This window comes from Leucoraja erinacea, chromosome 16, assembly GCF_028641065.1.
Source record: "Leucoraja erinacea ecotype New England chromosome 16, Leri_hhj_1, whole genome shotgun sequence".
NCBI lineage: Eukaryota > Metazoa > Chordata > Chondrichthyes > Rajiformes > Rajidae > Leucoraja > Leucoraja erinaceus.
In genome coordinates, this window is record NC_073392.1 from 7,368,870 (window position 1) to 7,385,554 (window position 16,685).

The window sequence follows — 16,685 nt, forward strand, 5'->3', positions numbered from 1 at the left end:
CGGGGAGAACGTGCAACCTCCACGCAGACAGCACCCAAGGTCAGGATCGAACCCAGGTCTCTGGTGCACGAGGGCAGCAACTTACTGTGCCTCCATGCTGCCCGGCGTAAGAGAAACAACTAAAGAAGTTCAAGCCCTGGATTGGCATTCTGAAATGGACAGTAACAAAATCTCTTATGATGAGTTGTATGTCTGTAGATTGCAACTAAACCATTGACCATCCTATATACATTAGGGTAGCCGTAATATTGATCAGACGAAGCCTTCTTTTAATTACAGGTTGTATGTGGAAGTTTTGCCACTCACGCAACCAATGCTATGGACGGCCAAAAGAGGTATCAGGTGGTAACAGGCTGGCAGTAAGCTACAAGTAATTCAATCAAGGCATTGTGTTGACATAAAGACTTGCGTGGTTTATGAATGGTAACATGCCCCCGAGATTGCATTAATATTGTAATTGCACAGGCAGCTATTTGCTATTGTGGTATGTCACACCCTGTGCTTTGCAAATGGTGTTTATTTCCATTGCACACCAAAACATCGGTGAAAAGATACTCAATCTGACATTCAACGTTATGGGGTTTCGAATGCATTGACACAAGGCTTCTTTGGGCAGGTAATTAGGAGAAGCTAATTCATTGCCCAGGGTATAAAAGAACGATTGAAATGTGAAATACAATGGTGAGCAACGGGTCATGAACTTCAGTGAGTACAGGTCTTGGAGAATCGAACTCTGTGGCTCCGACCAGCGATCCCCCCTCCCCCCCCCCGTACAATAGTCGTTTAGTTCAGTTTAGTTTATTGTCACGTGCACAGAGGTACAGGGAAAGGCACTATCCTCAGGACGTTACAATTTTTTACTGAAGCCAATTAAGCTACAAACTCGCGTGTCTTTGGAGTGTGGGAGGAAACCAGAACACCTGGAGTAAACCCACGCGGTCACATGGAGAACGTACAAACTCCATACAGACGCTACCTGTAGTCAGGATCGAACCCGGGGCTCTGGTACTGCAAGGCAGCAACTCTACCGCTGCACCACTGTGCCGCCCTTAATATCTTGTTCTGATACTTTCAAGAGAGGGCTAGATAGGCTCTTAAAGATAGCGGAGTCAGGGGAGAAGGCAGGAACGGGGTACTGATTGGGGATGATCAACCATGATCACAGTGAATGGCGGTGCTGGCTCGAAGGGCCGAATGGCCTACTCCTGTACCTATTGTCTATTGTTTCATTTCTAAAATGAAAGCCTTAAAAGTTCTCTTCCTTTGCTCTGCTCCGCTCTGATCAGTCTGCTTTTCTGTTTCAGATTCCATTTGCCCTGGTCCAGTTCCCTCTATGGGAGTTTCTGAAGGTAGGTTTAACATATTTTTGTATTGTGAATCAATATGCCTCGACAGTGGATCTGTGGAACATTGCCACAGAAGGTCGTGGAGGCCAAGTCAATGGCTGTTTTTAAGGTAGAGATTGACGGATTTGTGATTTGTACGGGTGTCAGGAGTTATGGGGAGACGGCAGGAGAATGGGGTTGAGATAGAACGATATGGCCTAATTCTCCTCCTATCACTTATGAAGTTATGACACCGTTGCACAAATGAATAAGCCCCTACTGCCAATCCACAAAACTGTACAACATGGTAACGAACCACTTGGACCCAATACATCTGGAGGGCAGGAAATTGAGGGGAGACCAATAGAAGTGTATAGAACTATAAGATGCATGGATAGGATAGACAGTCAGAACCTTTTTCCCAGGTTGGAAATGTCAAGTGTGGCATGGTGGAGCAGTGGTAGAGTTGCTGCCTTACAGAGGCAGAGACCCGGGTTCGATCCTAGCTACGGGTGCTGTCTGTACAGAGTTTGTACGTTCTCCTCATGACCCGCGTGGGGTCCTCTCCGAGATCTTTGGTTTCCTCCCACACTCCAAAGACGTACAGGTTTGTGGGTTAATTGGCTTGGTATCAATGTAAAACTGTCTCTAGTGTGTGTAGGGTAGTGTTAATACGCGGGGATCGCTGGTCGGTGCGGACTCGGTGGGCTGAAGGGCCTGTTTCCGCGCTGAATCTCTAAACAAAACTAAACTAAACTAAAGGGCATTGTTATAAGGGGAGAGGGGCAAAGTTTAAAGGGGATGTGCAGAGTTTTTTACCCCACAGAGGGTGGTGGGTGCCTGGAACGTGGTGATGGAGGCAGATATGATGGGCGCATTTAAGAGGCTTTTAGATAACTACGTGGACAAGCTAGCAATGAAGGGACATTGATCATGTGTAGACGAGGAGATAATTTTATCTTGTCACCATGTTCGGCGTAGACAGTGTGGGCTGAAGAGCCTGTTCTTGTTATGCGTTCCCTGCATCATGGAGGGGTAATTTCTATACTTACAGCAAAACGCATGAGATTAAAGTTTAGAAACAAGTTTAGTATTCCCAATCTGCAGCTGAATGCAGCGAAGCAGTGGTTAGCTCCAAAAACAAAGGCGAACAAAATGGAGAATGTAACAAAAGTGTGTAATCTCCAGTTTCTTCATGTTGCCGGTAACAACAAAGTTGTTTTGTCCAATTATTCTCGTGGAGATCACGGTGACAATCTCGGAATTAATTGCTGCTTAGACCAAACAAAAGAGGCTGAAATACTCCAAGGAGTCAGACATGTATGGAAGCTTTCATTTGACTTAGATTTGATCCTTTCCACTTTGAGTGCTCACAGAATAAGATTAACAGGCCCTTAGTCATGCTCGCTGGCATGGGAGATGCAGGCCTCCTTTCATGAGATACAGCATCATCGGGCTTGTAAACGAGTGTGATATCTTTGGGAGAAATGAGAGCGCAGAGCTGCATTGAAAAGCTCGCAAGACACCTGGCGGTGTGGGGTTTCCATTTCTATGCCACAGTGGATGTATTTGTGATTTGTTATTCATACGGGAAGAGCAGGAAATGGGAATGGCTCTCTGCGACAAGAAGCCTTGAAGTGGGGAAACAAAGTCTCCCATTCAATCTGGTGCTCGCCGGAGCGTACGTGACAATAACCCGACCCACCAGAGTGCATCGGAAAATAGCGTTTGCCACATCATTGGCATCTACTATATAGAGATATATAAATATATCCTCTATAAAGTAGATATATAAAAACGAGTCTGATTACATCATGCTGTTCCTGCAGTTCTAACGCAGCCCACAGTGCAACTACCAAGCTCATATGATGCTGCCATGTCACGCACAGTTTACGGGACGGGGAACTCCCAAAACACCTGCTCAATTGTACTGCACCCGTATATTGGACTTTTCCCATATGTGACTGCTACTACTCGGGTCGAGGGGACTGTCGGGTCGGAGCGCTGCGTCCGGCCCCGCCTCACCCGTCCCGACGTAGTGCAGCCCGTGGAGTGCAGCAGCGCCTCGCCCGTGGCCCCGTCGGTCCGCAGCCCGGACCTTTGATTACCGCTGACACCACCACTCCTCCTTTTGATGGCCAATCATCGGTTCATGAGTTGGATGGGGTGCCGGATTTTGCACGCGATGTCGCACGGCCCGGTACAAAACTCCTCAGCTGGCCCACCTGCCGCTGGGCTTTGTGTGCAGTCCAGCACCCGGGCCAACTCATCATTCACCCAGCCACGGCCGAGTCGGTCAACAAATTGACGTCAGGAATTTGTCCCTTATCTTGACCTTTTGTCCTTTATTTGAGAGTGAGAAAGTTGGCGACCTACGCTTGAGCCTGCTCCATATTTCAGTATGTGTAGGAAGGAACCGCAGACCCATGCCCAGCCTGACCATTTCCCCATCTACACCAATCCCATTCACCTGCACCAAGTCCACTTTCCTTTAGGTTTTGGGCCGAAAGAAGGGAACGGGCCCAAAACATTGTGGATCCATGTTCCAGAGATGCTGCCTGACCCGCAGTGACTTTAAAAAAAACACATTTCTATGCTGTACACCTGACTTTGGTACTCGGTGAGTTTTCTGACCTCACCAGATGCAACAAAGCTTCAGTTGTTTCAGTCGTCAGTACATGACCTAGCTTGACAATATATTTCCCAGATTTTTCGTTGTGCTAACAACCTTACTGTGTGCAACGGCAGACAGGATTAATAACAATGTCTAACTTAGTTGTGTATGGAAAGAGTGCTCTGTGGGGTTTGTTTGGCAGAAGCTTCCTTGTAAACATACGTTTACAATTTTTATGCAAAGTTATATCTGTTGTGTTTTATTTAATATAAAGGGACACGCTGCAATTTAAATTAGGGAAAGAAGGGATGGTTTGATTCATACTGTTAATGTAGTTCCTATTCCAGGTAATGCTTTCCCTGTTTTTTGATATGGAAAGGAGTGTTTCTATTTTGATCTGCCCTGGGAATAAAGCTGATTTAATGGACTTTTTTGTACATTTTCAACTAATCACCTCAACTTTGAGGCACTTCATGTTGATTTTCCAAAGGTTGTAGCAAGAATAGTCATTGATACAAGAATTTTGCACCTTGAATATAAGTTAGTAAATATCTCAAGATTTCCTCTTTGAAATATTTAATAATAGTTTATGCGATTTCTTATCACGGTTTTGGTCAGTGGTCAACAAAAATTTAGACAGAGATACAGCGCGGAAACAGGCCCTTCAGCTCACCCAGCCTGCGCCAGCCAGCAATCCCTATGGTTTGAGTTAGATGGAGCTCTAGGGGCTAGTGGAATGAGTTAGATAGAGTTCTCGGGGCTAGTGGAATCAAGTGATACGGGGAGAAGGCCAGCACGGGTTACTGATTGTGGATGATCACAATGAATGGCGGTACAGGTTCGAAGGGCCAAATGGCCTCCTCCTGCACCTATTTGCTATTTTCTATTTTACAGACTAGGGACAACTTATAGAAGCCAATTTACCTACAAACCTGCACATCTTTGGAATATAGGAGGAGGGGGGGGCATGGTGGCGCAGCGGTAGAGTTGCTGCCTCACAGCACCAGAGACCCGAGTTCAATCCTGACGACGGGTGTTTGTTTGTACATTCTCCCCGTGACCTGCGTGGGTTTTCTCTGCGATCTCCGCTTTACTCCCACACTCCAAAGACGTGCAGGTCTGTAGGCTAATTAGCTTGGTATCATTGTAAATTGCCCCCTGGTGTGTGTAGGATAGTGTTGGTGTGCGGGGATCGTTAGTCGGCCCGGACCTCGGTGGGCCAAAGGGCCCGTTTCCACGCTGTGACTCGAAACTAAACTAAACTAAAAGGGAAACCAGAGCACTCTGAGAGAAACCCACGCAGTCACAGGTTGAACATGCAAACTCCGTACAGACAGGTCAGGATCCAACCCGGGTCTCTGGCGCTGTGAGGCAGCGACTCTACCGCTGCACCATCTTGCTGCCGCCCGCTAACTCATGGGAGGACGGCAAAATGAACGTCTTGACAATGTTACAGCAGAGTAGCACTATGTTTTGAAGAGTCACAGATGTCTGAATATTGCTAAACAAATTGCACTTGGACAGGTTCCACTGGCACAGTTGCAAACCTGCAGGCCTTGCCTCCTGCTTTAAACCTGACCCCTGATTCACACACACACACACACTTGTATTCCCAGCTATTTTCTCAAGATGCCTGTATGCTAAAATACATCTAGTTTTTTCTTGGGAAGCGACGTACGTTACATCACGAAATAGCACAGAAATAGCCACACACTCTGCGAAAATCAGTTCTCAGCGTCTCAGCGAACCCAAGGGCTTTTTGAACGATTTGGAATAAAAACTGAAAATGATGTTTTTCTTTTTATCTCTCTCTCTCTCTCCACTTTGCAGGTCATGTGGTCATGGAAGCAGAATAGTGCGGTCGATCCTTGGCAATCTGCAGTCTGTGGAGCATTTGCAGGTGCCGGGGATTAAATAATACACTGTGAGGGCTGAGAGTGAAGCCTGCCAAGAAACGAAGTTCACTAAAACATTCTTCAGAAATGCCAGCGGTGGTTCAGAAAGCTGGAAGTGGGTGGGGCAGAGCCACAGAGCAGAGAAGCACCTAGAGGAGGAGCCTCGGTTGACGGACAAGCAATTTGTGTTTGATAAACAATTTGTACTTGACAAATTTGAGGTGTGGGAAAGTTGAAAACTGTCAGTCGGCTCTCTGCGCTTGTTGGAGGGAAAGGCAAATCTCTCAGTGACGGGAGGCCTTTACTTGGTCCTTCAGAGTGCAGCTGTCTGCTCCAGACTGGTCTTTAGGGCTTTAAAGTCGTGTTACTAAGGACCCGTGATTAACAGTTCATGTGACGGGTTTGACAGAAGTGTAGATTAATTAGGGTGAGGGTGTCAGTGGCTGGATATTTGCGTGGAGTATTACCACGGGGCATTGGCACCTGGCCTGCCCTCAGGCACTGCACAAACTGGAATCATGTATTGTCACACATTGCTGCTGTTGAATTCTTAGCAAAGCATTCCTTTTCGTTCTGCTGCTGCTGCTGCTGCAGTTTTTCTACTGCAATTTTTATTTCCCACCCTTGTTTAGTTTTTGTTTGGGCAACTGGTGCATCAAGAATGTACTAGTCTGCTTAGAATTGGAGAGCTACCCAACATGGGAAGAAGCCCTGCGGCCTAACTTGTCCATACCGATCAAGTTGCCTAACCAAGCTAGCCCCACTTGGCCTAGGTCCCTCCCAACCCTTCTTAATCATGCACCCATCCCAAGTCCGTCCCGACTACGGGTGCTGTCTATACGGAGTTTGTACGTTCTCCCTGTGACCTGCGTGCGTTTACTCCAGTAACTTCGGTTTCCTCACACACTCCAAAGACGTACAGGTTCGGAGGTTAAATGGCACTTATTTTCTATGTTTCTGTGTTTCAAAGTAGGCGTACATTGAGCAAATCTTGCAGCGGGGCAGAAAAAATGTGCAGGATGTTCTGTTTTACATCGAAGATATACAAAAAAATCTCTGGATGCTGGATGGACAGCACTGGGCCTCTACTCGCTGGAGTTTAGTAGGTTGAGGGGGGGACCTCATTGAAACTTACAGAGTAATGAAAGGCATAGATAGAATGGATGTGGTAAGGGTGTTTCCACTGGTAGATGAGTCTAGGACCCGAGGTCATAGCCTCAGAATTAAAGGGCGTTCTTTTAGAAAGGAGGTGAAGAGGAACTTTTTTAGTCAGAGGGTAGATAATCTATGGAAATCATTGCCACAGAGGGCTGTGGAGGCCAAGTCAGTGGATATTTTTAAGGCAGAGATAGACAAATTCTTGATTAGAATGGTTGTCGAGGGTTATGGGGAGAAGGCAGGAAAATGGGATTAGGAGGGAGAGATCAGACATGATTGAATGGCAGAGTGGAGTCGATGGGCCGAATGGCCTAATTCTGCTCTTGTAACTTGTGAAAATGCTAGAGTAACTCAGCGAGTCAGTAAGCATCTCTGGAGAAAATGAATTGGTGAAATGACCTCATTATCAACGCACAGACTAGTAAACCCCTAGTTGTAAGATTTTCACATCACAAATTATCAAGCTCCAAGTGATTTGGGTGTGGGATGGAAGAGGGGGGTTGGAGGGGTGATATGACCACACTTGAATTTGACTAGCTAGTTTTAGTTTTTAGTTTTAGAGATACAGCATGGAAACAGGCCGTTTGGCCCAGCGAGTCTTGGATAGAGTGCGGATAGAAGGCTTGGATAGAGTGGATGTGGAGAGGATGTTTCCACTTGTGGGAGAGTCTCGGACCAGAGGGCACAGCCTCAGAATTAAAGGAAGTTCTTTTAGGAAGGAGATGAGGAGCAATTTCTTTAGTCAGAGGGTGGTGAATCTGTGGAATTCTTTGCCACAGAAGGCTGTGGAGGCAAAGTCAGTGGATATATTTAAGGCAGAGATAGAAAGATTCTTGATTAGTACTGGTGTCAGAGAAGGCAGGAGAATGGGGCTAGGAGGGAAAGATAGATCAGCCATGATTGATAGGCAGAGTAGACTTTGATGGGCCGAATGGCCTAATATTGCTCCTATCTCTTATGATCTTACGAGTCCGCACCAACCAGCGCCCCCCGCACATTAACACTATCCTACACACACTAGGGACAATTTACATTTATACCAAGCCAATTAACCCACAACCTTGTACGTCTATGGAGTGTGGGAGGAAACCGAAGATCTCGGAGAAACCCCATGCAGGTCACGGAGAGAAGGTACAAACTCCGTGATAGTTTCTGCTTCTGGCAGGCTGTTTCATACACCCATCGCTGTTTATGTACAAAAAAGTTAATCCTCGGGTTCCCATTGAATCTTCTCCTCTCACCTTAAGCCTATGGTTCTCTGGTTTGTGTGCTAGCCAGTCAAACAGGTTATACATGAATACAATCAAGCTGTCCATCATGTTAGGTGTCAGGGGTTATGGGGAGAAGGCAGTAGAATGGAGTTCAGATAGGGCAAGATAGATCTCTCATGATTGAATGGCGGAGTAGACTTTTTGCAGTTTAGTTTATTGTCCCGTGTACCGAGGTACAGTGAAGAGTGTGCTGCCCAGTCAGCGGAAAGACAATACATGATTACAGTTGAGCCATTTACAGTGTACAGATACATGATAAGGGAATAACGCTTACTGCAAGGTAAAGTCAGCAAAGTGCAATAAGGATAGTCCGATGGTCACCAATGAGGTAGATAGTAGTTCAGGGCCGCTCTCTGGTTGTTGGTAGGATGGTTCAGTTGCCTGATAACAGCTGGGAAGAAACTGTCTCTGAATCTGGAGCTGTGCGTTTTTACACTTCCTAGACCTTTTGCCTGATGGGAGAGGGGAGAGGGGAGAGGGGAGAGGGGAGTGGGCAGTGTGCGACTCATCCTTGATGGGCCGAACGGCTTTGTCCTGCTCCTATCACGTGTAAACTTATGAAAAAGATTCTGCGGTATATAACTTAATAATAACTTACGTTACTGTGTTGCTATGAACTGTTTAGCTCAGCATAGGAGGTTTCACCGCTGAAGTATTTGGTAAAGCTGCAGGGAAACAGTAGGGCATTTGCTTTTCACAAAATACAGCATGACAACTGTAAATCTGACTTTCAGGACAGCTGTTTAAACCTGCCTGCCCAACATCTGTGCTCTTTAAATGAACACTAAATCAATAAGGTAGTGAAGTGTCATGTGTGGAAACTTTGGCCTCGCATCAGCACGTTTTCCAACATGATCCCACGTTTCATCAAAGTGCGATTAGTTTAAACAAGCAAGTGTTGTATCAGATCACAGTCTTAAAAGTCTTAAATTAAGTCTTGATGTTTTCAAGAGAGAGTTGGATATAGCTTTTAGGGCTAACAGAATCAAGGGATATGAGGAGAAAGCTGGAACGGGGTACAGATTTGAAGAACTGAAGATAGACACAAAAAGTTGGTGTAACTCAGCGGGACAGGCAGCATCTCTGGACAGAGGAATGGTTGACGTTTCGGGTCGAGACCCTTCTTCAGACTGGATGATCACCCATGATCATATTGAATGGCGGTGCTGGCTTGAAGGGCTGAATGGCCTACTCCTGCACCTATTTTCTATGTTTCTATAATGTAAGAGACATATAAGTAAATCAGGTTTTTTTTTAATGAATCTTGAACAAAACTCCATTTTTTCTGAAGGGTTTTGTGGCATTTCTTAACTAAGTTGGACACGCGGTCACAGGGAGAACGTGCAAACTCCGTTCAGACAGCACCGGTAGTCAGGATCGAACCTGGCTCTCTGGTGCAGTTAGGCAGCAACTCTACCACTGTGCCCGAGGGGCAACATTTTCAATGCAAAGGGTGGTGGGTATATGGGATGAGCTGCCAGTGCTCCAAAGACGTACAGGTTTGTAGGATAATTGGCTTCTGTAAATTGTAAATTGTCACTAGTGTGTAGGATAGTGCTAGTGTACGGGGTGATCGCTGGTCGGCGTTTACTTGGTGGTAGTGTTGCCAATCATCTCACTCCCAAATAAGGGACAAATGGTCAAAATACAGGACAATAATTCCCATCTGCAATTCGTTGACCGACTGGGCCATGGCTGGGTGAAAGATGAGTTGGCCCGGGTGCTGGACTGGACACAAAGCCCAGCCGGCAGGCGGGCCAGCTGAGGAGTTTTGGCCCGTGCGATGTCGCGCGTAAAGTCCGGCACCCCATCCAACTCATGAACCGATGATCGGCCCATGGGAAGGAGGGGTCAGAGTCAGAGTCAGAGTCAATTTAATTGTCATTGGGACCCCTGGAGGTCCAAACGAAATGCCGTTTCTGCCGCCATACATTACACACAAATAGACCCCAGACACAACATAATTACATTTTACATAATCATCCATCACATAGCTGTGATGGAAGGCCAAAAAAACTTATCTCTCCACTGCACTCCCCCCCCCCCGATGTCGGAGTCAAAGTCAAAGCCCCCGGCTGGCGATGGCGATTGTCCCGCAGCCATTAAAGCCACGCCGGGTGGTGCGAGGTCGCACACCGGGTCTTGGTGTTGGAGCCCCCGGCGTGCGCTCGCAAGGTCCCGCGGCCATTCCAGCCGCGCGGGGCAGTGGTGTCAGGCCCCGCTCCAGGAGCTCTTCAACCCCGCAACACGGGCGGGAGAAGTCGCCGTTGCAGGAGCCCCGAAAAGCGGTCTCCCTCCAGGGATCCGCGGGCTCCCGGTGCCGCCGTCCGCAGACCCGCAGTAGCAGCCTCCGCATCGGCAGCAGCAGCGGCATCGACAGCAGCAGCAGCAGCAGCAGCAGCAGCAGCGGCAGCAGCAGCAGCAGCGCTCCTCCACCGCTCCACCCGCTCCGGTCTCGGCCAGCTCCGCGACGGCAACGGTGAGTCGGCACCAGAGTCCCCGGCTTCTTCCTGTTGGAGGCTGCTCCTCGTTGCGGCCTCAACGACACCTGAGACCCGACGAGAAAAGGTCGGGTCTCCAGTGCAGGGAGAGATTCAAAAGTTCCCCCCCCCTCCCACCCCCACCCCCATCCCCCCCCCACACACACCCCAACATAAAAATAACAAAAATTACATAAAAACACAGACAAAAAATAATAAAACACGGACAGGCTGCAGAGGCCGCTGCTGGCCAGAGCCGCGCCGCCTACCTGAAGTGGTGGTGGTGGTGACGGTGGTAAGCGAAGGTCGGACAGCTAGCCGGGCTGCCGACTGACGGGGCCAGGGGCGAGGCGCTGCTGCCGCTGCGCTCCATGGACTGCATAACGTCGGGACGGGTGAGGCAGAGCCGGACGCGGCGCTCTGACCTGTCAGTCCCCTCGACCCGAGTAGTAGCAGTCACATACGGGACAAGAGCGGTCCTGTACGGGACAAACCAATTTATCCCCAAATACGGGATGTCCCGGCCAATACAGGGCAGTTGGCAACCATACTCGGCGGGCCGATGGACCTGTTTAGATGCTGTATCTCTGAAGTCTAAAGGGGGTAGTTCAGGCAGGTATTATAATATTTAAAATACATGTGGACGGGCACATGGATAGGAAAGGTTTAGAGGGAAATTGTAGGGTTTTGATAAGAGGGTATAAAAATGTGGGCATTTGGGATATGGGCAGGTCGGACTAATGTGGAGTCTTGCTCAGTATGGGCACCTTTGGCCGAAAGGCCTGTTTCTGTGCTGCCTGATCCCAATAAACAGAGGACACTGCAGTAATGAAAATGAACAGGCATTGAGCAGTGATGCTGGGGTCTACTGAAACACCAAGGGCAAGATGGTCTAGCATCACCATCTCTCTGCCCATTTCCAGGGGTTTTGAATGTAACCACCTGGGTATTTTGCTTACCAATCAGCTGGGCAGGAAGCGGGTCGACTGAATTTGGGCGTCGCATGGCGTTGGGTGGTGACGTCATCACGCAACACCACACCGGGCGGTGACGTCATCGCACAATGCCATGCGCTTGGCGTACGCCGTCAAGACGCTGCGTACGACTGCAGAGCGCCTGCGTGCCGACAGGCGGCAAAGATTTCGGCCATTGCAAGAATTTCGGAGCCCCGCGCGGCCATACGGTGCCCGTACGCCTCAAGCGACCACGAGGTCGCGTAATTTGCAAGCCAGGTCGCGTAAGTGGGACAGGCCCTTTAATCGTGAGTTTTTTTCTGTGTCCTTGTGTGTGGGGATGATCAGTGATAGTCGTTGTCAGCTAGAAGCCATTGAATGGGTGCGGTATGATCGCTGCCCGAATACACACTCCTGGGGAATGCTGACGGAGCAGTAAGCAACCCCCTTTAGTAACGCAGAGGGAAGATTCACAAATGCACAGCGGGTCAGGCAGCATCTGTGGAGAAAAGGAGCAGGTGATGATTCAGGCCGAGACCCTTCTTCAGACTGAGAATTAGGGGAGAGGGAAACTAGCGATGTGAAAAGGTTCAGGACAGATCAGAGCCGGCACCGATGACCAAGGAAAGGTGGAGCCCACAATGGTCCATTGTTGGTTGTGGAAGAGGTAATAACAAAGGGATGTATGCATGCAAATATTGGAACCAGCAGGACGACTAGGGTGCGGTGGGGGGAGGGGGGTGGGAAAGGGAGGAAATCCAGGTGTTACTTGAAATTAGAAAAATCATATTCATAGCACTGGGTAGTCACAAAATGCTGGAGTAACTCAGCGGGGCAGACAGCATCTCTGGAGAGAAGGAACGGGAGCTGCCTGTTTTCTTCCCTGCGCACTTGAAACCAATGGTTGTAAGCTGCCCAAGCAAAATATGAGGTGGTCTACCTCCGATTAGCATGTGACTTCACTCCTGACAGTGGAGGAGGCCCAGAACAGAAGGGTCAGGCAATGTTCAGTCCCTTCAGCATGTATTGCCATTCCGGGGGCTTTAATGTTGAGAACTTGACTGTTACTTTAGTTCACACATCAGAAAACAAGAGGGATTTGATGCTTCAACACTGACTGACGTCACTCTTTGGAGCGCTGGGCTCTCGAATCGGAAGTTTAACCCCCGCCCCCCCCCCCCAATCTTGATGGATTCCTCTTGATTGTGGTTTTTCCACGTTATTTGCGAGGGTAAATTGTTTGGGCAGGTTGAACAAAAGATTCTGGTGTAGGAACGAGGGTGGCAGCAACGATTTGTTGTGGAGTTCAGCAAATAAGTATTAACGTCAAGATATAATTATACAGCCGCCATTGACACGTGAGCTTAAGATTAAGCCGTCTCGTTTCAGGTGGTTTTTCAGCTGCAGTCACCACGCCTCTGGATGTGGCAAAGACAAGAATCATGTTAGCAAAGGTACGTTTGTGGAATAACATCGCAGCAAAGACAAACGGACGTTGTATGTCATTATACAGAGACGCAAAGTGCTGGAGTAACTCAGCGGCTGAGGCAGCATCTCTGGAGAACATGGATGGGTGACATTCCGTGTCTGGACCCTTCTCCAGAGATGCCGCCTGACCCGCTGAGTTACTCCAGCACTTTGCGTCCATTTGTGTAAACCAGCATCTGCAGTTCCTTGCTTGTACCTGTATATTATTTTGATGGATCATGATCATTGATCATGATAGTCTTGTGTGAATAATAATTGTTTACTAATTTTGCAGTAGCCATTCTGCCCATCGAGAAAGTACTATCTCCCTTCTTCCCATAGCCCATTTGTTTTCCCCAAATAATGGGAAATGTTTAGAGGGATATAGACCAAATGGGACTAGCTTAGAAGGGGCATTTTGTTCAGCATGGACAAGTTGGGCCGAAGGGCCTGTTTCCATGCTGTATGACTCTGAGTGGACTTATCCAATCTCTTTTTACACCCCAGCGGTATGAACATTGACTTCTCCAATTTCAGGTAGTCCTTGCTTTCTCCCTCCTTCCCCTCCCCTTCCCAGCTCTCCCATAGCCCACTGTCACCACCTTTTCCTTCCTTCTTCCCGCACTCACCACCCCCACATCAGTCTGAAGAAGGGTCTCGACCCGAAACGTCACCTATTCTTTCCCTCCATAGATGCTGCCTCACCCGCAGAGTTTCTCCAGCATTTTTATCTACGTTCCATCTCTTTTGAATGTTTTTTTTGTTTCTCTCCACTGCCGGTACATCCCTGATTTTACTTCGGAGTCACGTGAGTGACTTCGTGAAGAACCCCGCTTCCACGCATGCGTGTCATATCGCTACACGCATTGCAACGAGTCACACAGGGGGAACGGCGTTCCCCAAGCGGGAGAATTTGAAAGTCGGGAACAGCAGGTAAGAGACTCTGCGTTTTCCCTCTTTTACTACTTACTTTTAGGTGGCTGCGGAAAGCTGGCGGGGAGACCCGTGGAGGGCCAGCAGCAGCAACAGCACGAGTTCCCTGGAGGGGAACAACCTGTGCCCGACTTTGCTCCCGCACCGGCAAAATTCACTTCTCGGCCGGGGGGGAAGCAAAGCAAAGAGGTCCCGTATGCCAGTCTCAAGCGAGACTGACTTGGGACCAGTCGCTAGCAGCCAGCACAGAGGCTGCGGGACAGACAGCACGGACCAGCGGTACCGGGGCTCGAAACGCTCAGCGAGTGCAGCGGCACTTATGGAGTCGGAACGGGACGTTGGGGACGAAAACCTTCTTCAAAAGGTAGGCACCGGGATAGGAACAGCCGGGTTTTACCGGCTGCGGAACTGCCGCGAAGGACCAGGCCCGTGAACACCGGGGTTTGGTCCGAGCGGCTCCAACCCGCAACGGAGGGAACGACGGTCACCAGCGGGAGAAGGAAAGTCGGGAACAGCAGGTAAGAGACCCTGCGTTTCCTTCAACTTACCTTCTAGGTGCAGACATGGACCGGGTCCATGTAAGCTGCAGAAGGCCGGCGGGAGAACCGCGGAGGAGCGGTAGCGGCAGCAGCAGCAGTGGCAGCCGGCAGCTGCGGGAGTACGGGCAGCTGCAGGAGTACGGGCAGCTGCAGGAGTACGGGCAGCTGCAGGAGTACGGGCAGCAGCAGTGGCAGCCGGCAGCTGCAGGAGCACTGACAGCTGCAGGTTGCGGCAGGAGCGCAGGTTGCGGCAGGAGCTGGCAGCGGCAGGAGCTGGCAGCGGCAGGAGCTGGCAACGGCAGGAGCAGCATGGGCACATCGATTCCCGGAGGAGGAAAACACCTGTGCCCAACTTCGCTCCAGCACGGTGAGAAAATTAATTTTTCAGCAGCAAAGGACTTGGCAGTTGTCTGGCTGCAATCTACTACAAGGGACCAGTATGTGAGTACCAGGGTTTTAGTTACAATGATCGCTTCTAGGCCTTTTGGCTAAGACCAAGTGTAGTATCTGTTCTTATCAGTTTAATATCTGATACGTCCCTTATCTAGGGACCATATATTAAATAAAATCTATAATAGCTGTTATCATCAGTTTTAATGTCTTATATGTTCCTTAGCTAAGGACCATATAAGTAGGAGTGCCCAGAATTGAGGGCGTTAGAGTGGGGTTGACCGGCTGCAACGACCGCAAGGGACCAGTACCGTCAGTACGGGGGTAGTGGACTGAGAAGGGTCCGACTTTGCATAAAACCGCCGGCAACCAGCGCCCGAGAGGGCTGGAGCGGGAAGAAGCGGTGTATGGAGCCTTGCTCCAACGTGATAACCCACAGCAGTACCTCTTTGAGGGCTGCACAATGTTTCTACCCCATCAGAGGGGAGCACTGTGGGTCAGTTCTGGGTTGACTTGCAAGAGGGGTCCGCAGAACAAAAGACAAGTGGGCAGCAGTTAAGCCCCACATGGGTACCCCGTGCGGGACCCTAGAGATCTCTAACTCTATAAAAAAGAGTAGGCAGGACCCTGATGGGCCAGAGCCTGGTAATACAGCATCCCATGATCCTAACACAGCAGGGACTCTGCTGGACATGGTGGCCGATTACTTTAACCAAGTCAAACATGGGTAGACTTGGATCCAGGATGGCAATAGTATTACTATATGTCTGGCCACAAACGCCAACAGGGAAAAAAAAAAAAAAAAAAAAAATATATAAAAAAAAAAAAAAAAAAAAAAAAAAAAAAAAAAAAAAAATTTACAGACACTGGCCAGACATCTGCCACCTGGCAACGGTGAGGCATTACGGGTGCCCAGTGTAAACCAATGCATTTGGCAGCATATGGGGACGAACATCAGGAACCAGGACCTCAAGATCCAGAGAACCTTAAAGGGATTGACGGAAGGCATCATAGAATACACTCGCACCCTGGACTAAATGTAGGTAACCAAAGACCATCTAGACGCACTAGCTCTGTTTAGTAATATGCAATATGATCTGAACTACACATGGAAGGCGGCCATTCAGCCAGCACTGGGACCCCAAAAAATGCTACCATTTGCAAACAAAGAACCGTGAGTGGACAAAGCCAAGACACTGGGGCTCATCAAGGCCAGCGCAAGGGCCTATTTTGGAGCATGATACCGGCCACAGGCAACGCCATAAATAATGTGGCTCATACCAGTGGCAGTGCTAGAAATCAATAACCCGCAGGATCCTTTTTTAGGGTATGGCCAGGGCGGCCACCCTGGAAGATGCGGGAACCTCAACCTCCCACACAACCCCGAACAAGAGATATCAAACCAGAACCTCCTTTGTCAAAAAACCAAGGAAATAACACAACCACCGGTAACCATGGAGGTAGGTGGGTGGGGTTTTCTTCTGTTTTAAAATAGGGACCTATGATGGTAGGGGAGGTTACAACACTACAGTTATGTATGGTATATAATCACTACAGATTCATATAATCTCAGCAGTATTCAGGGTTATCTGATAAGATTTACTCATTCCAATAACCACAGTACAACATACACCAGAAGGGCATTTTGTCCTTACATAAA

General features: G+C 48.8%; 1 protein-coding gene and 1 pseudogene across 1 annotated transcript in view; both read left to right on the forward strand.

Annotated features, from left to right (window-relative positions):
• The window catches only part of slc25a26 (solute carrier family 25 member 26), a 116,991-nt gene that overhangs the window by 87,188 nt on the left and 13,118 nt on the right, over window positions 1-16,685 (forward strand). The window contains exons 6-8 of the mRNA XM_055647631.1: window positions 1,305-1,349; window positions 5,770-5,839; window positions 13,086-13,150. Coding sequence (XP_055503606.1) covers window positions 1,305-1,349; window positions 5,770-5,839; window positions 13,086-13,150 — 180 coding nt within the window. The remainder of the gene's footprint in view (window positions 1-1,304; window positions 1,350-5,769; window positions 5,840-13,085; window positions 13,151-16,685) is intronic.
• On the forward strand, window positions 15,104-15,271 carry LOC129704935 (U2 spliceosomal RNA; annotated as a pseudogene).